Raw genomic sequence first — 24576 nt, forward strand, 5'->3', positions numbered from 1 at the left:
GTTTCCCACTGGCTTAGCACTGTGCGAATACTTTCTGGGGCATTCACCTCCTTCATAAAAAAACATCCTCTCAGCAGCAGGTAATGTGTGACATCCTCATTCCCAGTCCCAGGAGCAAAGCAAAGGATTTAATGAGCACAGAATCTGAATCACTTCCTGATTGAGGCTCCAGATGAGTTGACTTCATCTTCAGTGGGAAAATAAATCTCAGGTTCTTTAGAATTAAAATCTTTGCGGAAAAGGCAAAGGACAGCTTTAGCTCAAGGCATCTGAATGTGGAAAATCCTTGATTTCCCCTAAGAGTTTAGGATGGCAGATTATCACGTTAAAATGTTGCCTTGTCTACGCTAGAACAGCAGCACTTGTCAACTACACTGCATTCAGAACACACCTTCAGCCACCATTCCCAGCCTTGACTTCCTCAGACATGCTCTTCTCTCAAGTCTCAGGCTTTTCCTGTGGTTTGCCTAGAAAGAGAAGAAGAGGGAACCTTTCCCCAACCATCTCCCCATCTTTATCACAGCAGGCAGTCTGGAGCCAGACTGTTAGCTCTCCACCCAAGAAAGGACTCCCCATTAATCACCACTGCAGTGCTGGTAAAGGGTGCAATTCCAACAGCACCTTCTAGATGGCTGTTATTCAGCTGGTCCCTGTTTGTTTAAATTAATGTCAGATATTAACATCATAATGTGGTACCTGCCAACAACATACCAAGGGCTCCTAGTAAAATCCACATGCAGTGAGAACACAGCTGAAAGAGAGAGGAAAAATTTTACTTTTTTCACCCCAGCTTATCACCATTTCACTAAATGCTCTGTCAGAGGTTTTGTGGCTGGTTTTTTGTTGGTTTTTTTTTTTTTTTTTGGTGTGTGCCTGATCCTCAGCTCATCTTCAAATGCATTAAATGTAGCAGCGTGTGTTAATGGAAAAAGAGAAAATTTCCCATCTACAATGGACCAAAAGGCTCTGGAGACAAATGGGAAAGGTGGTAACAGAGCCAACTCCAGACGGGGAACTGCCTCTGCCTGAGTAGCAACAAGGCACTTTCTGATGCAGTGAGCGATATCCCAGACTGCTGACAAGACTACTTTATTTGCCCAGCAAATTTCCCCTACTAAAATATTTAGAAGTCCATAATGAAGTTGGAAAGGCACAGCTCACTTGGGGCTGACTTTACAAGTGATCTTGCTGGGAATTTTACCCCTTTTGCCTCTCCAGTTTGTGACATTTTGGTGTTAGCAGTTAAATACAAGCGCGAGCATTTCTATTGCTCAATCATAGACCATATGTCTACATCTATGCAACCACATCCATACTGGACATAGTGATGCTAACATACTTTATGTAAGTATGGTAATATTATAACAAGGAGATGCAGTGACAGTCTATCTGTGAAACCAGTGGGGAAAGATGGAAGTAAATAGCAATGTTAAAAATAAGAAAAAAAAGTCAAGCCAAGATTAAGCCATCTCCCTTGCTTAAGTAAGCTTTTCTACTAAATCTGAAATTGCAAAGAAAAACTAGGAAAATCCAATATCTTACACTAGGGGAACAACATTAACTTGGTCATTACCACCAGATTCATCAGCTATGTCTCTAATTAATGAGGTATTGTGGTAGAAATTCAGCTTTTTTCTCATTCTCTCTTATGTTTTCTTTTTAATCCCAGATGAAGATGGATAGGTCAATGCCATTTCAGTTCATGCCCTTCCCTCCCCATTTGTTGACAACTAAGTATCGTGAGGACGTCATGCTCAGAGCACTCCTTCAGATGCAGCACAACAGATGAAGGATAGTCACAGAATCACAGACATCTCCACATCCTTCTCTGCAGAGCTCATCTCCAACAGGTCATCCTCACACCTGTACTGATGCATGCAGTTATTCCTCCCCAGGTGCAAGACTCTACACTTTCTCTTGTTAAATGCCATCAGGTTCTATGTTTGTGTCCAAACACTGCCCATGATGAGATATGGGCATGACCACACACGGACATATCAGGGTGAGAACCAATACAATACTATTAACAGAAAGGATAGATTTCCAAAAGGGAAACCAGCACGCTACTTTTCAGACCCCAAAATATGTCAAGGTGCAGAAGAAAGGGGAGGAATCCCATTTACACCAAGGACATCATTACTTAGAGGATGAAATAGAGACTCCTGCAGAGCAATTCTATCCAAGAGCTTTTACGACACTGGCAACTTCTGCAGCCTCACCCATGACGTGCAACGTTTTTGTCATAGGGACCCCCATGTTCCTTAAACATGAGATGTACAGACACCCACACCTTGTGCTGCTTTACAACAGGAGATTCTGAGTTTCACAGTACAAGATATGCAAAGGGATCAGAGCTTTAAATGCATGCTTCATGCATTGCTATAAGCTGACTTGCGAACAAAGTGCTTCATAAAGCTTAGGATGCTGGCAGAACCCCTGTAAAAGAATTAAATAGCATTATGGTAAGTTCACCTGTCTCTTGTTCCACTGTTTGTCTAAGGGCACGGTACCACTGTCCCCAGTTGTTCCTTCATTATCTTTGCTGTGCTGTACCTTAATTAAACCCACATAAAGGTCCAGGGAACCATGTTATAAGCTGGGTCACTTAAAGACCAAAAGACTATCTTTATTTCAGGGGAGGGGATATTTTCTGCTGTGTTTGTGAATCTCTATCATTTTGCATTACTTCTCCAGGTTTCTCAATTCGAAGAAACTCAGCCCGCATGCTCAAGAGAAAAAGGAGTAAGACATTCAATCTGTTATCTTCTAGTATTCTACTAGATATCATCAACAAGAGAGGGGAAATGAAGTCTTTCATGTATGCAGAACAGCAACAACAGCTCAGGATTAGCTACAGACAGAAAGACCATATAGGATTAACACAGTGAACTAGTCATCATGCTCACCAGAATATTCGAGAGCAAAATATATTCAGAGGATTTCAGGACAGGATTTAGCAGAATTCGACTGAAAATAGCACCCCACTTTGAATAAGCTTTATTGAATAGCACAGCACCCAGCATTCCCTGACCAAAATGACTTAAAATGCATTAATTTCAGAAACATTTCTGGCAGAACCATTTGAAGACTCAGCGCTCCAGGAAGGATGGGAGGCTGTCAGAAAGGCATCTGCACCACAAGCTTCAAAGTGCAGGCAAGAGCCTTCCCTGCAGCACATGGAGCTTTAAATGACTGAAACGCAGGCTAAGTGTTATTACTGTCAGATGCAGAGTCGAGAACCCAACACCATTTAATCAGCTTCTGCTGCTGAATTAATGGCTTTCATTGCTGCTTTTTTCTTTCTGCAATACTTCGACTGCTATGACAACCTCACTTGTGCTAGGGCTTGTCAATAAGGGATATTCTCAGCTTCAAATTGCAGGTTGGATTACCTGCATTAGTAGAGCGTATGGAGAAGAAACTCGCCTGGAAAAGGCTCACTGCTGTTATGGTAAAAGCCAGTCCTGCACCACTCTGACAGCAAGGAGCAGAGCGCTCCCAGAGCAGCTGCCTGAGCTCCTCCTCACTGCTCTGCAGCAGTTTCCTAGAAGGAAGCCAGGCATCATTCCTGGATCCATACGGACCCATCGCTGCTCCATCTGACAGGAGTTAGCAGGAGGAAGCATGGAGAGGAAACAAGCTGCCAAGGGGGAAACACCGCCTGCTCCTCTGCAGCCCTGCACGACAGATCTTCGCTCTCTTTAGAGCAAAGTTGTTCCTCGATGCTTTCTCTCACATCACAGGAGGAGCCACACATCAACGAGCAACAGGTTCACAATCTGGCCCTTTGCTAAGCCAGATCCTCCAGCAGAAAAGCCATTCGCAGCAGACTGCAGTCTTCTAGGAGTCAGACTTTGCATTTTGCCCATTTGTTCCTGTGCTCCGCAGAGTTAAAAATTAGCATAATTAACAATATAAACCTCAGGCTGACTAACCTGGCCGTTCAACTTAAAAACGAGCTCCATACATTCACGTAACATATATATGTGCTAAAAGAAGTGCTATTAATCTTCCAGGCACTGCCTTAAATTCAGATCCATTTTGGTTCACACATCCAGCACCACACTTGCAAGCCACCCCCACTGCCATGCACACAGACTGATATCAGCCAGAGCACAACACGGACAGGACAGTGCATACAGAGCAGCTGATACCACAACTGATGCTACAACACCGTAACCCAATCCTCCACACACCACCTTGGCACAGGCAGCTGCACTGTGCCCTACAACTGCTACTGACAGCCCCACTGCTCTGTTACCTAGCTGTGCAATAACTGCCTTTATTAACCCACAGCCCTTCAACAGCCAGCTGAGTCTGACACCCCTGTAAGGCTCTTGGTTGATTTTTTGCAGCTCTTGGTAGCAGTTCATGGACTGCACACAAGGTCTACACCAGGTTCATGGTGAGTTGCCCGTTCATCCACAGGGTAAGGCAGCTGCAACCACTGCGCTGCTGGCTATGCTCTACCTGCCCTGTGGGCAAATTAAGCTGATCACTCTTCATTGCTATTAATACACTGACAATAATAAAATAACCATAATGACAGTATAAATCTTGCCTGCAAAATCTTCTGAAAGTTCTGGAGAAATCAGAAACCCCCTCCCAATGCAAGCAGTGGGCACAGACCAGCAGTTAAGTTAGCTCTAAAGGCAAACATGCCATTTTCACTGAGATGCAGAGTGCCATAATATGAATAAGAAACAAAGACCCCTTTCATACTGCTGACAAATACAGTACAGCATGTCACAAATCACAAGGGGAGCAGGCAACACAACGGCAGCAGTTAAATGGGTGTCTTTTTATTAAGAAATACATATAATATGAGAAATTATGGACACCTCCCCCCCTCCCACAGTGCCTTCAGGAATTACACTGGCTAACACGACTGTAAGTCTTCACGGGTAGTTTTCTATGTAGCAGAAGTAACGTTTAAGGAGAGGCTCAGTCAGTGCAGCAGGACATGCACAAATGCAGGAATAAATACCTATTTTGTTTCTACACACGCTCTACATCTTGTTTATTGCAATGTGCACACAAGCCTCTGCTACTCATGCTCAATTGATGTATTTCTGGAGGAGCTCAGAAAAAAATGCGGGGTTTTTTTGTTGCTTTTTTGTTTTTATTTTTTAACTCTCTCACTGCTGACTTCCAATTAGAAGCCCTGCCTCCTCCCCCTCTGCCCTGACGACCCAGCCGTCTCTCCAGAGATTTGCCCTCACTCCTGCTTGGCTCAGAGATGCTTTACACCCAAAAGGCCCCGGGGGCTCCGTTCCACTCCCGAGCCGCCTCCAGCCCCTCCGTCGACCAGAGCCGGCGCTGAGGATGGCATCCCTGCAGCTGCCCCACGCTGCGACCCAGCAGCGGCACCGCGCCGACCCGTTTCCACCCCAGCTGAGCGCATCCCTCTCGAGGTCTCCTTCCTGCCCCCTCCTCGGCCGAGCCGCAGGGGAACAATGCGGGGACAGACACTGAGCAACACCTGCTGTAGCGCATTAATATGCGTAGGGACGGATTGCTGGTTTTTCCCATCCGGCACTAAGACCGCATTGTTCGGGTCGATCCACCGGCGGATCGCTCCCCCCCGCCCCGCCGGCCCCACAAGCCCCCTTCTGACACGTCCCTTGTCTCCCAGCCCGGGCTGACGACCGCGTTTAGGAATGCACTTCATTAAATCGGAGCTGCCCCATTCCAACCTGCAATGCGGAGGCAGTACAAAGCGAACGCCACGCTTCCTCCCGCATTTCTTTTCAAACGCCCCATTGTTCGGCAGGCATCTGCTCCGAGCTCAGCCTATTCGTGCCCGCTGACCTCGCTTCTCGCCGCGCACCCGCTCAGCAGCGGGCCTCCCGTAAAGCCTGCTTGATGAATTAAAAAGCGGCATCAGCCATCTGTCCTTCCCTCCCCGGTCCCACAGACTCCCCGTCCCCCGGCCGCCAGCCCAGGAACCTCTGGGTTCGTTCTGTAAACACGGACCGAGCTCGTCACATTCGCTGCTTCTAATTTCTCGCATTAGCATCTTAAAAAAAAAGAAAAGAAAAGAAAATACAACGGAACGTTCTCACTTGCCTGAGTCCTTCGAAATTCAAGCACAAATACAAGATTAATCCTTCCTTTATGAGGTCTTGTCTTTAAGTCGCGGTATGTAATGATCCTCAGCACTGCAGCAGAGGGGAATAAAAAATGCAGGGATCATAAGCAGGGGGAGGACAGGGCTTACTTACATCAGGGTTTCTGCCACATGACAATAGGTTTGAGAGGGAAGAATAAGCTGGCAGCAGCAGCTGACAGTGCAAAAGGGAGAATGCAGAAGGCTGCCTTTTATATTATTGGTGACATTTCTAACACATGACAACAATTTCCATCTGTATTTAAGCCAGGAGTGTGAGAAAAAGAGCATTACATCACGACTCCTCTATTCCTAAGGGCTGTGGAAAATGTAGGCCAGAGGGATTAAAAAGCACCTGTATGTGCTGCAAATCTGAAACACCACCAGGCAGATTTCCCCCCTCCTCTCGCCCTCACCCTTTTTATTTCTCCACCACCTTCAGTGAGCTGCTGTTTGAGAATATGCTCAGGGAAGTGCAAAATGGTACTGTCCTGGTTTGCGAGGCGTGAGAACAGGGGAACGATGTGAGCATGGATTGCTGGCTCTGACTCTCTCCATAGGAGATACAGCCCTCATTTTCACAAGCCAGCAGACAAAACACAGAGCATCGCTCTGCTTTCTCTTGCGCTTGTCCCAAGGGTTTGAAGCTTCTCTTAAAGTACTGACTTTCATCTTCCTTTTACATCTGCAGGGAATTTCAGTGACAGTAGCAGGGATTTCCCCCCTCCCATTTCTTTTAAAGCCAGGACATAAGCAGGTATCTTTCTGAAAGCAAACATCAAGAACAGGGGTCAAAGATACTTTGGAAAAAGCACTTGACTGCTTCAGAGCCAGCAGGTGTCCGTCTTGGATGCTTTCTACCTTCCTCACAGGGCAGGATGGCTGAGGTACAGCTCCAAAATCCCAAGAGATCCCAGAGCTTGGTGCAGAACCCCTGCTTCACCGCAGCCCTAAGACCCCATGGGAGGTGCTGGTAGGGTGGGCATGGGATGCCAAGGGCTCCTATGGAGACAGCACCAGCTGCTGCTGCAGCAAAACGGAGTTCTGGACTGTCTGAGTGTAGGTTGCAAATCACAGAGTCATTAAGGCTGGAAAAGACCACTATGATTATCATGAACAACAAAAACCACATCCCTCAGTGCTACATCTCCACAGTTCTTGCACACCTCCAGGGATGGTGACTCCAACACGCCCCTGAACAGCTGTGCCAGTGCTTTGCCACTCTTCCTGAGAATAATTTCTCATAATATACAACTTTTCCTCAGTCAAGCAAAGCAGCTCAGTATGAGCATAGATGTGAGAAATGGGCACGTGGTTTGGAGTGTGACTATGCAAGGACCAGACAACACACGAAGAAAACAACTCTCTGCTCCACCAGGAAACCCAATGGTGCAAAAACTAGCACTGCTCTTGCAGAACTGCCTGATCCCCCAAAGTGCTTCACGTGGATAGGGACAAGATGCCACCATGAGATTCATCATCCCACCTCTATGAGAGGCATGGGCACACATAAACAGAAGGATGGTTTAATTATCAGGATGTACTGCAGTTCCATTTGAGCAGGGACAAACATCTCCATGAAGATGCTCCTGGACACAGGGCTGGCCCACCATGTGTCCTCTTGTTAAAGAGAAAAAAAGAATTCTTTGGTATTGAAGACCAAGACTGGATGTGGCCCTGGCAACCTGATCCAGTGCCTGATAAAATAAGGGAGCTGCAACTGGATGGTCGTTGAAGTCCCTTTCAACCCCACCATTTCTTTACTCAGGTGCTGCCTTCCCTATCTTTCAGCAAGTCTCAGCTTGGCTGGTTGTGTCTGGCCAGCTTGCAGGCCCCATGGGAAGGCTAAAGCCTTTTGTAAGGATGGACTCAGAGCATGGATACAGTACATCTGAAGGCTGCACTGTGAAAACAAATTATTCTTAATTCCTTGCCCTTCCTCTTCACATCCACAAAATAAAGAATTCTGCTGAAGCCATTCTGAAACACTGTCTGGATGATATTTCAGTGTGGCAGCACCTAATTGGAACATTCCAGAAGAAAAAAAAAAGCTTTATTAAATAAAGAAATGGAACATTTTACATCTATTCAGAGATGCAGCACCCCAGTCATTTATGAAAACGAGAACTCTTTCATTAGATTCAGAATGGGGAAAAAAGGAAACAATGACATGACTTATTTTTAATCTGAGGTTTAAAGGCTTTTTTCCTTTCCAAAAAGAAAAGTCCCCCACACACAGAAAGAAATTCAATGCAAACCTCTGTTTCTGTATCATGAAAGCTCCTTCCAGCACCAGAGTAATCAATTTCTCAGAGTCTGTGTGGTCCACAGCAAAAGCCAAAGAAGGTATTTAAGTTTATACAGCCTTCAGCATTTTGATGGCTTGCCTTTGAAATATGACATGTTTAAATTTTATATCTTTTTCAAATTGGTTATGTCTTTAGAAAATAGTTGCTGTCAGTAGAAAAAAAAAAACAGAAACAAAAGAAAATAAATGCAACTCAACCTGGCTTTGGAGCTGTTTGCACATGTTAAAAACAGAGTAATTCAAAGTTGCACCAAGAAAATTCTCAGAATTGTAATTACAGCTCCCCCCTTGTTGTATTATACCCAGGCTTGTTTTAGCATCAAACACTTCGTCTCATCTTAACAAATAAAAATACTACTTCACAGGAATGTTGCTCCCGTGCCAAATGCCACCAGATAAGCATCCATGCAAGATTACAAAAATGGTAAAAATGAAGTAAAAATACTTGGTCAAATGTAGAAGAACTCTGTACCTTTTCACGTGCAGAAAACCAAAGGCAAATCATAAATCACTTCAGGATGGGGAAAGGTTTCTTTGTCCTCACGGTAACCCCAACTTCCCACCATGGAACAAGACCATCTTGAGAAGAGATTTTACAGCTGGGATTTAACTTGCAGAGTGAAGAAGTGCAAGATGGAGCACTCTTGTAGGTAGGAACAAACCTCTCCAACAGGCTTCTCAATCTTTCATCAGCGCATTTTGGATCCAATTCACTTACCATGTGGGAACAGCAAATGGGGAACAAACTGTGAATTCAAATAACTGTAAACTCAGCAAGATGTGGAAATAAAACACAGATGGTGCACTTCAGATGAAGGGTCAGTGTTTCAGTGACGCTTTCCACTTTTACATTCTGATAGGTGATGTATAACAACAACCTCCTCTCTGAGGCAGCCCTAAATAAAGTGGAAAACACAGAGGGCAGTGATATTCCTGAGGAAGGTGGGAGGAGCTCAGCTTGCTTTGTTGAGCTCATAGGTTAGCTGCTTGAGCATTACCATTTAGGAGTGGAAGTTGTCTCTGCTGGATGGACGCTGCTGAGAAAAGTATTCTCAGCTGCCCCAGCTCCTGGGCATGCAATGGCAAGGTGTGCTCTGCCTGATGCCCCTTACACCCACTTGGTCCCTTCTTCCCCACCACAACTCCAGGAAGCCTTCACAGGAGCTGCTCTGATACATGACAGCAAGAGCCAAGAACATGACTGCTTCTAGCAGCATTACTCTGTGTCAACCCTCACAAAGGGCCCAATACTAAAATACCTCTAGAGGTCCACATTTGGCTTGCCTGAAGGCTGGGCTCATTCTTTCCTCCAGAACTGATCTTGTTCTGAATCTCAGGAACGGAATTTCAGAATGACTTTATCCTTGCTGTGAAGCTTTAATTGCATGCCCAGGGCCCTCCAAGAAAGGGCCTGCTTGCAAGCACAAGTTCAAAGAAAAAACAAAACAGTAAGTACAGACTAGATGACAGAAGAACTATAAATCTATAGGAGCTTGAAATGTCAGATAGAGAGGAGCAGTAGTGATTGTGAGGTGACTATTACCTTCAAAATATGCCGGAGGTTGTTTATTGGATCAGAGTTAATGAAGGAGAAATCTAATAGAACCATAATATTAAATTTACCATTTTAATGGTATCATCAATGTTCTGTAATGTGGGCAATTTGCAAGGTGTCTGTCAGCACAGCTCTCAGAGTGGTTAGTTACACGGCCACAGCACTATCGCGCCCCGGCAGCTGCTCCTTGTAGAAGATGCACTGCGTTCAGCAGAGGATTGCAGTAGCAATCTGAGATAGCAATATATATTTTAATCACAAGAACGCTAAAATGGGGAAGATTGATGAGCGTGATAGGGTTCCATACTCCTGAAAGACCTGGATTCAGCTCTGCCCAGCTGTTGAGCACAGCCTTCCATTGGCATTCTGAGTCCTGCTGGGTTTTCCTCAGCCCTCTCACATATCTACATTTCTCAAACCCTTCAAACACTTGGACTGAGGAGAGCTAAAAATATCCTCACCGTTTAAGCTCAATTTTCAGATCTCACATAGTGCCAGCTCACCCTCCCAACACACAAACAGACACACAGACAAAAAAAGGACACTGCATAGCCCGGAAAAACATGAAAGAATGGTAGGAAGGGCTCAGAAACAAAGAAGTAAGTAAATGAAAATAAGGACAATATCCAGTTTCAAGCTTCTACTGACTAATTCGAGACCTACAAACAGTAAGAAATGGTAATGCTGCATTTATAATTATCCATCTGCTCAAGCATTCAAAGGAAGTTTGCTGAAGGAAGCAGCTTCTTAATTTGGAGTTCCTCCTTCCTCTGCCACCTGCCCCAGCCCCTCTATTCTGATGTATACAAGTTCAAATTCCAAACACAGCAAAGATGGCCTGCATATTTCAGCAAATGACAATCTCCCCTTAAGTAGCTGTAAAGGAGCAGTAACAGAGTATTGGCCATGTTAGAGTTGCTGTAATGGTAGGAGTTAAAATCCCCATTTATCCAACAGGAGATACTGCCTCTTCTTCCAAACCTCAACATTTCTTAACGGTAGGTATTGGTTTTTGTAAATGAAGTGTTGGACATGAAGCTTGAAGAATTGCAGGTAAGGAATGAGCAATGAAGAATGAAATAAAGCCATGGCTAATGATGCTTCTAGGGATCTCATATCCAGACCAGCACCTACCTGGTTACACATTGCTACATGTCTCATTCTGAAGATACATTAGCCTTTCAAAAGCCATTTATTAAACATTTTCATTTAAGTAATAATTTTCACAGTTCTCAGTGAAACAGATGTATTCCCTCTGAAATCACTAATTAAGAGCAGTCTGGGACATTATACAGCCCTTTAAAAGGGATTCAGGGAACTAGCATCCCCCTTAAACAAATCTGTGCTGGCAACGACCCAGAAATCTTGTCTTCATAACTCACAGCTCTAATTATCCAAAAGGACATTATAAAAGAAGGATACATCTAGGCCGTTATGACTAACAGGAAAGATTTATTTCTCCTTCAGTAGGGGGTGGAACTGGAAATATTTGCTCTTTTTTTTTTTTTTTTTCCTACCTTCCTGCTCAATAGGAAGGAAAAAATTAAAGTAGATCAATGAAGATTAATTTACAGTGCTATTCCTAGTACAGGTACTGGGTATGACTCTCCCCAGAGAAAACCAGCCCGCAGAATCAGAACCCTTTTCTAAATGATTTGTATGGCTAATCTGCTCCCTGCTGAAATGAAGGCAGAAAGGATTAGGGGACAAATACAGCACACTTTAAATGAAAAAGCATGGAAATGTTAAAAAACTCATAATTGTTTGAAGATGGAATGCAGCAAAACTGCTTCCCCATCTAAACATTCAGGAGTTTGCACCTGCTGTTGCCCTGAGTACTGACATCTTTGACTAAAGAAGCAAACACAAAACGCAACACATCTGAGCTCAAACACACCTACAGAGGATGGGTGCTTTCTGGAGGGTATTTCAGGATTAACTCCAAGCACTCATCCCAAACACACCGTCAGAGGAAGAACAGGTTAAAGCATGGCTACGCATTTGATTTTCCCTAATGTTAAACTGCTCACTTAGCTTGGAAAACTCATTCTGCTGGCTTGTAGCATAATCAATACTCTACAGACCATGAACAGAGACAAGGCAGCGATTGAAAAGAAATCAAACTGCTTGGTTGATGAAATCAAAAGCTGGACAGTGCAGCCATCACTGGAGATTTAAGTAGGACACTTTGTCATTGTATGAAGGGGACACTCACCACTTTGGCCACATACTCCTCTGCTGATTTTCATACTGTGACTTTTGGAGACATTGTGGTTCGGCTCTTTTGTAGTTTTAATTGCAATGGTGAATAAAAGCATTGCAGGACAAAGCAAGTTTTGATGCAACTGATCTGAGGGTAATTCAACTCCACCCCTTCAATCACCCAATATCTCATCTCTTAGCCTTCCAAGAGACTCACAGCCTTAGAGAAACCTTTGCATGTCAAAGCACATGCATGTACTTGGTTTGCACTACCTAAACAGCCACTTGCAGGTGTTCTGCTGCAGTACAAAGCAACTGTAAGTGAAAAAATGCAAAACAAAGTACCCTAGGGACAAATATAGAAAACTAGGCATGTAATACCTTCCCACACTTCCTACCCAAATCTCCTTTGGCAAGAGAGAGCTCATAGGGCTGAGATCTTTGCTTTGTACTGTTCTCTGGAGACTCATGCAATTCCAACTGGATGTACAGCAAAATACAAAAAAGCTCTTTCTCACAAATGGGTAAGCAGATGGAGCAATATTTGCTATCATAAGTGCTTTTATTTCTGAAAGTAAAAAAAAAAGTACCCAATAGTTCCACTGGCACAAATTGCACTATTGATCTAAAAAGACTGACCAGATGGAAAAGAAAAAAAAGGTCTGAAGTCTCCTACATCAAGCAGAAATGACAGTGTATGGAAAGGAACTAAAGAGTTATCAACCCTATTGCTCAAAATGGGGCATTTTTCTCTCTCAAACCTGAAGAAGAACCCAGTTCACTAATTTGTGAGATAATTATATCCCTGAAACCTGACTCCGCTGCAGTTCTGCACTCTCTGGAACACAGCAACAGGAATTTCCTAAGCCCACTGGTTGCACTCAAGATACAATCCCTGGTGGAAATACAGTGAGAAAAAGTAAATTTGAGTACATTAATTGGCATGGAAAATGCACCTCATATTCTTTGGAGTTAGATAACAGAAGAAAATGTTCCTGAGAAACGATCCTTACGTACTGCTGGTAGCTGTGCATTGCAGCATTGTGATAAAGGCACTATTTTAAACAATATTTCATACTCTCTGTTCAACAGGTCTTGTGAAACAATTCATTACTGTTCTTGTGTTGGAAAAAGATCAGCCCACTGTTCATCACCTTATCAGTGTGCGCTTTCAGATGAATATTTCATGGACTCTGCAACTTTTTCTCATTACAAAAGCAAAATTACACTTCTAGGAAAGGAACAGCAACAAAAGGAACTTGGATAATAAATATGGCTACAGCTCCGGAAAGCTTTTGAGAATTCAAAGAACATTTGTTTACATAAACTGATGATTTATTGCCTGTGGAGAAAAATAATTTGCACTGTCAGTGATTCTGTTTACTCTTAATAAAAATTAGTAACTAAAAATAATTTCAAATTGTGGCTCAAATATCCCCACATGTAAGAGCATGTGCAGCTCTAATATAAAGGTTTCTGCTTCATTTCAACCTTTTTTTTTTTTTTTGCAGCATACAGACAACCTGTTATACTCAAAAGAAAAGAATTACCTATAAGCTGGTTTCCATGTCATCCTATCAATTCATTATGAATGAATCGATGACAAACAGCTTTAGAAGCTCTCCTGGGAGATGATCCCTACCCACACGGGGTCTCTGCCCCTCCATGAGTTGCAGCTGAAGATGGCTATGCACATAGCAGCACACCTGAGTTCTGGAGCAGTTCACACTGGTAGTACAATGATCCATGAAGGCACCTATCCAGCTAATACAATCCCACATGCTTTTCATCACCTGCTGCTGAACTCTTTCCAAAAAATACTGCAAAGTCCCCTTGGAAGAACACGTTCCCTTAGCAGCACCAGTTGCTTGGTACACTTCAGCAGGAAATCCAAGCATAAGAGCACTCAAGTCAAATGGGTGCCGGGGAGTCACTGCCTTCCTGAGCCTCCTTACAGATGGCTCAACACTTACACTATTGATTTTTATCCATTCCTTCCCGTTCCACTCCACAGACTAACCTCAATGCTGGAGCTACTGCTCTGTAATTGATGGCACGAGAACAGATCAAACTGTGGGATGGCAGAGAACAACCAGCAGAAATGAAAGTGGTATCTCTCCATCGTTAAACTCTCCTGCCAATTATCCCGGGGCACATACTTGTTTTGGGAAAGTGAATCAACTGCTGAATGAAGACCCCTCGAGATTTTAAAAGTCAACCTTGGGAAGGAAAAAAAAAATCATCAAAAGATTGTTACAGAGCGTCTAGGCTGACAACATCTAAGGCTTGAGTCTGGGCTGGGCGTTGTGTTGTCCCTGTTCCAGCTGTCACAAAGGACTCGCTTCTATCTGAGTTTTTAAGTCTACAGCCAGGTGAAGGAAGGAATTGCACAGAACTGAAATAAGACAAAAATAGAATAGACATGGATAGGAAGGAGACTACTGGTGTGTTAGTTTATCCATGCCTGCATCACGTGCACTCTTTGGCAAGTAAAGATATGGTAAAGCCCCACCAGAGCTGTCCTTGGACATTACAGCACTCAAGCAAACGTGCTCAGGCAGAACAAGACCAGCAACCCACCCCGAGCACGCACAGAGATAAGCTTCTGTTGAAATAATCTCTGAATTCTTCTTCACACTCTGTAAAAATAAAACTGCTGTCAGGCTGTTGAGAAGAAGCAACTAGGCCAAATGGCCAGTGCTGCTTGTTTATTTTAAACAGATGCCCTCTACCATCGTTTCAAAACGAGGCAGATAATCCTGTCTGTTCAGCCTCCCACGAGCAGTGGTTCAGGCACACTGCTGCACCATCGCACCACAGGAAGCTGCTATCACACCTCTTTCTCAATTAACACTACTGCACAGCTATCTCAAGGTAAGGCTATTTGGAAACACCTATTTAGGATGCAGTAGCACGGATACATTCCCACACGTGTACTTCCAACTGTTCATACTTTCCATGTAGCCAACTTTCATGTACAGCAAACCTATTTGAGGAGTTCTGCTCCTAGAAACACTCTGTGAGACCTGATGTCCTAACACTCCATCCACACCACGGACTCACAGCCTGATCCCAGATCAGGTGCAATACAAACCACATCAACTTCTCTTGAGCTGCCCCATACAGCCACAGATCTGCCCTTCTGTTCTTAGGGCTCCTTCCAGCTCAGTTTTCCCCACCTAAGTGAAACCCATGCTAGAAAAAAAAAGCTGTAGGCAAACTCTCTGCATGAGCCAGAGCACTTCTAGTGTAGTCATGGACAGTAATGATGAGACTGTTGCTAAGTCACAGCCTGCTCCAAGCTCAATGGAGCCATTAACTAGCCCACAAATAGAGCATTCTTTCTGGTGGTCTTCATTGCACACATCAGACAATTGGAAAAATGTGCTACTTCAAAACAAAATAAGGCAAAGGGGATAGCTAGAGCCTGGCTCAACATCATGCTAATCTGGATAATGCACTGAAGTTCTGCTTTTTTTTCTTGTTTTGACAGAGGATCCTATGTGCTGGAATGAGAATACTTATCTATTTAAACACATACAGCAACTCTGCTGGAGTTTAAGGTGCTGATTTCTCTTATGCACAAGACAGAAATACTGTAAAAAAAAAATAAATCAAAGTCTCAGACCCAGCATGTGAAGTCAACAGGAAGAAAGTGGAGGAAACAACACACAGTTGGCTTAGCTAAAATAAAAGCTAGTTCAATGGCTGAACAGCACTTTTTCAAAGATTTGCACATTGCAAATGCATGGCTTCATTAGTACATATGCACCATCCAAATACATAAACAAGGCATCCCGCCTCTCTTTGCTCTGGCTGAGTCCTAGATTACGATGTTGAAACAGCAAAATCCAGAGAGTGCTTTGTGTCTGCAAATAAAGCCGTGGGTGTGGTGTGACAACAGCAGCAGAGCACTGGGGATGGCACAACCACCAAACTTGGAGGCCACCTGGAAGCCTGGCACAGCTGTTGTTTACTATGGATCTCAGCAGGAAAAATCAGCTCAGTGGGGTGGAGGGAGCTCAGGGCATGGAGGGCAGGAGGAGGCATGCTGGGGGCAGAGGGAGGCACAAAGGCTGGCCAGCACTGAGGCAGCACTGTTGGCTGCTTCCCATCTGAATCAATACTTAAAGACTTTGGTTTGTGAAAATAACTGATTCATCTCCTTCTTTCAGTTATGCCTTTCAGGTGCATTTCTAGGTTTCATCTCTTTGCAGACAGTTCCCGTGTTTAGCTGTAAAGTCACCTGCTCTCTCAGAAGACCATACCTGTGCCATCCATTTATGCACTTCCCTTTGGGATCAGACATCATCCCAATACTCTTATCTTACAGACCATTCTTATCCAGCTCTCCTACAGTAAAAAATTTAAGTGATGTTTAAGCAGCAGTAACCACATGGGATCCTCACTACACATTTTTAAGGAAGAACTGGTTAACATCACCTTTCTCCGTTTTGCATTTAGTAATTACCACTTCATTTAGCCCTTCTATTAGTGCAACACAAAGCAGCTGGCAGGCCCAGCACTCTCTGTCCAAGTGACCTTGTGTTCTTGTTCATGTTTACCACATAATCAGCAGCGTATTCCATTTTCAAAATACAAGACTCCATAATCCATTAGCACTAGAGATTGGTCCAGGGCCCTGGATTTACTGGTCACGTGTGCCAAGGAATAAAAATGAGTGCACCACTAGATTAATCTCCAGACCTGTAAAGCATTCCAACCTACCATGCACCCAGTAGCCTGGCTCCAATTCACACACCAATATTAGCATCATTCTTTAAAGCTACCACTAATACCATCCCAACAGTACACGAAGAGAAAATTAAATGTTACCTGCTTTATAACTCAGCAAGTATGGAGACATACAGTAACTGGCTCCATTACTCAGATTTTCCATGCATGAAATAACAGGAGTACTGATGTTCTTAGCAGTGTGTCAGCAATACGTACCTCTTCCTGCTACATCCAAGAGGCAGAAATTGCTTTTGCTGGTCTTAATTTTAAATCAGAAGTCTTTAGCAAGTCCAAGTAGATTAGCTCACCATCAAGTTAAATACATTAGAAAAAAGAATCAGTGGAAAGCATCTCAAAACGTAACCTTGGCAACACACAAAATGCTTCCAATGAACTTCACTCATTTGCTTTATTTGCTGCTTCAGAAATTGGAATGTAACACATAGGCAGAAGGACATTAGCATCGAGACATTGCATTTGCCAAGCCTAAAACACCACATGTGTTTCCTTAGAAGGCACTTTCCGCATTACACCTTAAAATCCTGCAGCCAAGCAAGTTAGACAATTCCAAACTAATCATATTTCACAATAACAGAATGGAAAATGGAAGTATTCAATAGAAAACAGCAATCCATATTTATTCTTCACGTCCACACACAGCACTTTAAAGGTAATTTGGTTCATGCTTTCAACTGATAAAATGAAAACAAACTCAACAGCGACATACAACGTCTGCCATTTGAAGAATCAGCATTTATCAGTGTTATCACACAGCTTTAACTGGGGCCCTACACAGTTCCCCCGCATGCAACACTTAGATTGAAAACAGCTATTACTCTACCTACCATTATGTGGTATTTGTTGGCAAATACTGATTCTTGAGTGGCAACATCATTATTCAGTGTTTATACAAGTCTACCAGGATAAACAACCTCTGATTCATGTCGACAAAGAGTTTAAAAACGTTTTGCTGCTCCTTTCAGCATGCTGTAACTACGAGTTTATTAGTCCTTATCCAAGCCCAACCAGAAATTCAGAGCATTTTCCTCAGAGCTCATCAAGGCCCAGAGAAACAACAAGCAGAAAACCAGATCATTTCACTGCACCATTTTCCAACTTCCAGGAGAGGACACGAGAAACAATCTTTTTCTACTTTTTTGTATACTTTCCCAAAAAGCAAAGTACAATCTGATTTTGGGTAGAGTCTGAAGTTCTGAAGATTACCACCCCCTCCAAACTTTTCAGCTCTATCCCTGTTTGGTTTTAGGGTGAAGAAGAGCATTCCTTTGTTAGCTTCACTAACTTTTGCTGCTTATCTCCTTTTGAAGCTGAGGATGACCTTCCAACAATGGCAGTTTCCTGTTTCCATGTCACCCAGCCACAAAACACTGATCAATTTCTCACATAAAATAAGCATCAGAAACAAAGCTTTGCTAACAAAATATAGAAGGCATATTTTATTCATAGATTTCAAATCAATGCAGAAACACACACCGTAACAACATTAATGAGCTCTTCGTAAGGCCATCAGCTGGTTTCCTTGTAAGCACTCCCTGAACCCTATTTGCTATCACATATGGAATTCTGCCCAGTCCGAAACCTAAGCTGCAAACACGAAGGCTGCCCCCAGTAAATCAATAAAAGCAAAAACGATACGACAAGTAATCCAGCAGGTCAGTGGTTTGTTACTTACAAGGCACAGCATGGCGATAAAGGTTATCTCTAATAGTCTGTTGTAGATCGTGATCCGGCGATCCTTTCTGAAACCTCTGGTTGAGATAATGTCTCAGGTCTTTGTTCAGTCTGCTTCCTGCAAGGAAAACACAGCCATTTATTTACTTCCAAATGCACACAATTAACATTTCCAATTCAGGCAAATGTTAGGCCTCCATTCAGAGTCCCCTAAATAATGGCATGCTGACTTCATGAGTGGAGGCTCATCTTCCTCTACAAATGGCTAATTACCAAAAATAACCCGCTGTAAACAAGAGGTCTCTCTCGTCTCATAATGCATCTTTCTTCTTGTGGTGTTAAGCAGATCATCATTCCCTTTTATCACTTATTTGTCTGAGCAAATAGAGAAAGACAGATGATGTGAAATTGATGAAAAATAATAAAGGTATTGTTTTTGCAGCTCATTGGAGAGTGAGCTGGGCAAAGAGATAAAAAGAAAAGGCACTAATATAGCTGAACAAGGCACAAAATCTAAGAACGATACTTTGCACTGGTGTCTACCCTAACACACAGCTGGGAAAGAATGAGAGAGCTCAGAGTAACCAAAGTCCTTAGAAAACCAACAGGATAATACTCAACACTTCTCACTTAAGTTTATTTCCCCATTCATAGAATCATTACAGAACCATAGAATGGCTTGGGTTGGAAGGGACCCCAAGGATCATCAAGCTCCAACCCCCTGCAGCAGGAGAGGCTGCCAACCTCCAGAATTTAATGCTAGACTTTAATTCAGCTCTGAACACTTCCATAAGTATGTGAGAATAAAGACAGATGTGCTAAAAACAACCACCACCAAAAAAAAGAGAGATTTAGTTGTAAATGAACACGGAACACTGAATACTTTCCTGCAGTGGAATGTAAGAACTGAGTAACTTCATGAAGTATTTTCCCAGAAATTAAATATTCTCAAATCTCAAATAATGCTGATCTCAGTTTGGCTGAAAAGCAAAAACCCCACGCGAACCTATAGAGAATGGGGAATGAAACCCCTTCTGCTCTTAAAAAGGGGAGTGGAAAATAACTCACACAGGCTGAGGCAGTGGGAGGAGAGCTGGTTTGCCAAAAATGGTGGGACATCCCTTGAGCTGAAAACGAATCGCTGGCGGCTAGGAACGTACTGGGAGAAGAAGCATACTTCTTTCCTTTGCTAGGCACCTTATTTATGGCTACAGGCAGAGCTCGAGCAGTGTGCTGCATGGACCTTGAGCTGAACTCCTACAGCTGTTTCCATGGTCTTTCATAATCATAATCATGACGTTTTTAGAGGGTGAACAGAGGCCAGCCCAATACTTGTGACACCAAATGAAGCGTTGCAGTTAGAGGTTCCTGGCTGGAGCCTCTAGGAACCACTGCAAAACAAAGCAAGAGTAATAATGCTGCAACATAGGGCCGTTGGACAGCAGCTCTGTGAGGCAGCAGCGGTGCAAAGCAAATGAGAAACAGTGCAGAGCGTTTAGCAAACAAGGGCAGGAACAGTGATCTGCCTAAGGAAGGTCTGCAGTAATGTTGGTTTCAAAACAAACAATAAAAATGATCTTAGTCTGAAAAGGAAGTTAAATTCCATAAATTAAAATAGGTGATCTGTATCATTTGCTGCTATTATTTTTAAGATTACATTTATTATTGAAGGAAGGAAAGAGGAAGGAAGGGTTAAGCAGCGGCCCTCTTTCCTTACATGAAGTGTTCAGAGACCAAGATGCTCACTGCAAGAATGGCTGAAACAATAAAACTGAAGAAAGGCAGATGAACCATTCTCATCACGTTGTCCTGATTGACCCCAAGCAACACCTCTCACTCCAGGAGGAGATGATCAGTCTGGTTTCTAAGAAACTATCTTTGGCTGTTCCACCAGTGAAACACTGCACATAACAACCTAGGAGGTGCTTGAATAGACTGTGGGCTGCAGCGTTCCCATTTCAGATCAGCCCTCCCAAGCTCAGGTGTTTGGTGGATGCTGAGTCTTTTGACTCCAGAGAGGGAGACCGGGCATGACAAAGAGCATCCTCAAAAATAATCAAACACTTCTTTCAGTTGAGCAGTTCACATTTTTCTTTGCATATGATAGTGACACAAGGTGGTTACTCATAGCCAAAAAAACTAAGCATGATGAGCAGTTTGGACATAACACAAGCACTTATTCCAGTGAAGAAAAAAAGTATGTATCCTACAGACTTCCTCCTGAAATACTGTGCAATTCATGATTTAACAATTAATGTCACAATCATGAAAAGGCTCTACTGAGATAGGGTCTTCTTGACCACAGAAAGCATGCAATTTACTAATGATATCTGCAGTTATCTTCCCTCTGACTCCATTCATCGAGTATCTCAGTCTATTACAGCCTCCACTTAAAGGTTTGGCTCTCTATTACACAGTAGCTGGTATTTCAAGCTGAGTCACTGACGTGCTGACCAAGATGGCAGTTGCAAATGCAGGGACTAGAGCAATACTTGCATACTTCTTCTTTCAGGGAGCTCATTCCTATTACATGTATTTGAAATGGGAAGGAGGAAAATAAAAAAGAAGAAGAAGAAGAACAAAAAATATCCTCACTGCACGACATTTTTGTTGCTAAATTCCAGAAAATTCCAGATGGAAAAAAGGCTTCTTGCAGCTGAGTCCAGGGCTGTGGACAAAAACAGGCTCATCCCTTACAGCTCACTGCAGAATATGGGAAGTGAAAATGAGCTAACACAGAAACAAACCCCTTACAAAAAGCTCCCACAGGAATCCACCACAGAACATGCTGGATTCTTTACCACTTGAAATGTTTCAGTCCACATGCTCAATACCAACATTCCCAAGAAGATTCTAGAGCTAGACACAAGTTTACAAAGGCTGATACACTCTTTCTGAGCCCCCACAATTCCTAAGAATCAGAAAGACACATCAGTGGCACCTCAGAACCTCCCACGTGCAAACTGCAGCACTAAAACTCATTCTGACCTCCACAGGCATCCCTGCCTCATTCACTGCTCCCTCTGCAAGAGTCTCACCACTGATGGCTTCTGCCCATACATCAGCCCAAGGCTGGGTCAAAAAGGAATGCAGCACCATCTGATTTTATGCACAAGTCCTCCCCTTTGTGAAATCTAATTTGAGGCATCAGTTGTGCTAAGAATACACCTGGATTCAGTTTCCTTAGAGATGAGCTGTGTAACACTGCAAAACACTCCTCTGTTTTCAAGGAGATTGGATCTTACATTTGTTCTTTGGGAGAACCTTCCTTTTCTTCTCTCTAAGCACGTGTACAGAGGCCATACAGTGGTAGGAGCAGGCCAACTGCAGCTGCAGTCCAGAGCAGATTGGTGAGTGCCCAGACCTTCTTTCCTGCTGGCCAGGTGAGGTGGGAAATGCATTGATTTACCCAAAGAAAAATTACTACGTCCTTTCCATAATCGAAACTGGGCTGAGATGTTCAGTGCAGATCACACATTAAAAAACAAACAAACGAACAACCCACTACGTAAATAATTTTTTTTTCCTACTAAAATCATTGAAGTTAATACTTGAAAAATTAAGAATTAAAACATGTTACAGAATTGTTGTTGTTGAAACAGTTCCTTTCCATTTTTCAGCCCTGGAACAATGAAACAGTGCCTTTCTTCACATGAGAGCCAACCTTCCAATGCTGCTCCAGATCTGAGAAGTTTCCATCCTATTACCAAAACTCTTTACCTTTTGCAAAGGGTGACTTATTATATATCTGTTTTTCTCAATTACTCTTAATTATTGTACTGCATCTCAGAGCAGGTCAATCATTCTCTCAAACCATTATACTGTAATAATACCTTACTAACAAAAACACCAAGAGAGAAACAAATCATCTCTCCTGTTAAAAAATGAGTCCTGCTGATAACAGTTTTCTGAAAAACAGTAAGAAGTGCTTGTCAATTTTGTGGAGGTACATATGTAACCTAAATTCTTTTGCAATTAATGAAGACAACTGAGACTTCTTTCATGCCCTCAATCCTCTGTCACACATTCACTCTCCAACAGCAACACAATATAAAGCCACTAGAGAAACTCTACTTTGAATGATTCTCTGCTGCTTGTTGCTACAGCTCCTCATTTCTGCGGGGGAGAAAGCTCTATAGGAGCAGATCTAATGCTGTTACTGTTGCTGAGAACATCCATCTCTCCCAGAGCCCCACCACCAGTGAGCAGCAGTGCAGACCTGCCTTCTGAAAGCTGCTGGCTGTTGCGACACTCGGGCTTCAATAAGGAAAGCAGGCTGCATAAATGACCAAGCAGAATCTGAGATTTCCCCCCACTGAAAGCTGAGCAAGAACATCAAAGGGCTGACAGCACCTTCCTGCCAGCTGGTAGGCAGCCTATGCCAGAGCTCTGCAATATGTGTATTCTGAAGACATACCTCCAGTCCATTTTCAGGCACTTGGAAGCCAACATTTTAGTTTATATTAATTGCTGCAGCTGTTTTTATCCCATTTGTGCTTTGGGACAGCCATAGATAATCCCAATAAATAGCTCCAGTTTGACAGCGTATAGATGCTTGTACAAAGGGATCAGGGTCAGGCCCAGGACATGGTGATCTGACCTATATATTACACTCCTATAAAAATATTACTGATGTAAATCTTCTATCTTTGCCCTTCTTTGGGAAGGTTAGCAATTGCCATATTCACAGGGACTGAGGGACCTGAACTAGAAAAATCCATTTTTCATTCCTGAATTCCCCTTTTCTTGTAGAGGATATCTTCATTTCGAGGCATCTTTAGCAGAGTGATCCTCTGTGGACAAAGACCATTTCTAAACAACAGGACCATGAAGCAATCAAAGGTTAAAGGCCTTGCTAAAGCGATAAGAGTGCAATAGAGTCGTCTGGATTAAGACTCTCTCTTGTCATCTGATGTCCACATTGAGGGAAGGATTCAGTTTTTTAAAAGACACAAAGATTGCACGTTGGATTTGCAAAATAAACCCCTGAATATAACACACTGTCTTTCAGCTGACGAGTCCTGTCTGAAGATATTTAGCAAACAAGTTATTTTTGTACAACAGGAGCAAAACTTGGCCAAACAAATGCAGAAATGGAGGAAAAAATAATAATTTTAAAAAGAACTTTCTTAGAGGCATGAGCTCCCATTTTGCAAAGCAGTCAGCAGACCTGCAGTCTCACTGGACTGCCTTCAAGACTGGGAGGCTTTGAGAGCACTCCTGTGCCCAAGGCTGCTGCACAGCCTGCAGATGGGACTGCACACTCAGCCGTAACTGCAGCCGAAGCAGCTTCTCTTAATTAGAGAGTCCATTAACCCAAGTTCATTTTAAACCCATCATCCTATTGAAAACAAAACCAAACCCCAACCACCAAATAGCCACCAAAAAACCATCAACCTGGTTAGCTACATCTTGTTTTGGGGGATTTACGTAAGGGTTGCCTTCCCCCCCCCCTTGAGAAATGGCAAAATATTAATTAAGTAACTAAAGACAATTTCCCAATCTGTTGTGAAATTCTTACTGAAATGGGAGGCAAACATGGGCTCCTGGGAAGCATTTCACACTCTTCCATACAACCTTTTACACAACCACAGTGCTGGCATCAACTCTGCATTCATCACCATGCAAATTACTAAAGTTCTCAGTGGACTTTCTGCAAGTCCTTGTGTAAAGGCAGCCCATATATTCACACATACTCTCTGTTGATATCTGGAGTGATTTGTATTTCATTTTTGGACCAATTGATATGATTTTCACAGTGAGGGCAATGGGCAGAAGCCCATCTGAGGAGACAGAATGAAAGCTGGGTGGATTTTTTTTTTTATCATTTAACAAGACTGCTGGTAGCCACACCATCATCAAATCTTCCTAATCCCAGTGGTTGTTACACAAACGATAATATTTTCTGCTATATCATTTTATTCCATCCCATCCTTGTCTTCCAGCTGCTGTCCAAAAGTGATTATAAATAAT

The 24576-nt window shown here is 43.1% G+C and overlaps 1 protein-coding gene across 25 annotated transcripts in view; it reads right to left on the reverse strand.

The window, feature by feature from the left end:
- MAGI1 (membrane associated guanylate kinase, WW and PDZ domain containing 1) overlaps window positions 1-24576 on the reverse strand; it is a 290518-nt gene that overhangs the window by 132594 nt on the left and 133348 nt on the right. For 24 of the 25 annotated variants that reach the window (XM_052678843.1, XM_052678828.1, XM_052678827.1 and 21 more), the window contains exon 2: window positions 18605-18721. The exons of the other annotated variant lie outside the window; for it this stretch is intronic. In XM_052678843.1, coding sequence (XP_052534803.1) covers window positions 18605-18721 — 117 coding nt within the window. The remainder of the gene's footprint in view (window positions 1-18604; window positions 18722-24576) is intronic. 25 annotated transcript variants of the gene reach the window in all.

Source organism: Tympanuchus pallidicinctus, unplaced genomic scaffold (genome assembly GCF_026119805.1).
Source record: "Tympanuchus pallidicinctus isolate F22 unplaced genomic scaffold, pur_lepc_1.0 scaffold17, whole genome shotgun sequence".
NCBI lineage: Eukaryota > Metazoa > Chordata > Aves > Galliformes > Phasianidae > Tympanuchus > Tympanuchus pallidicinctus.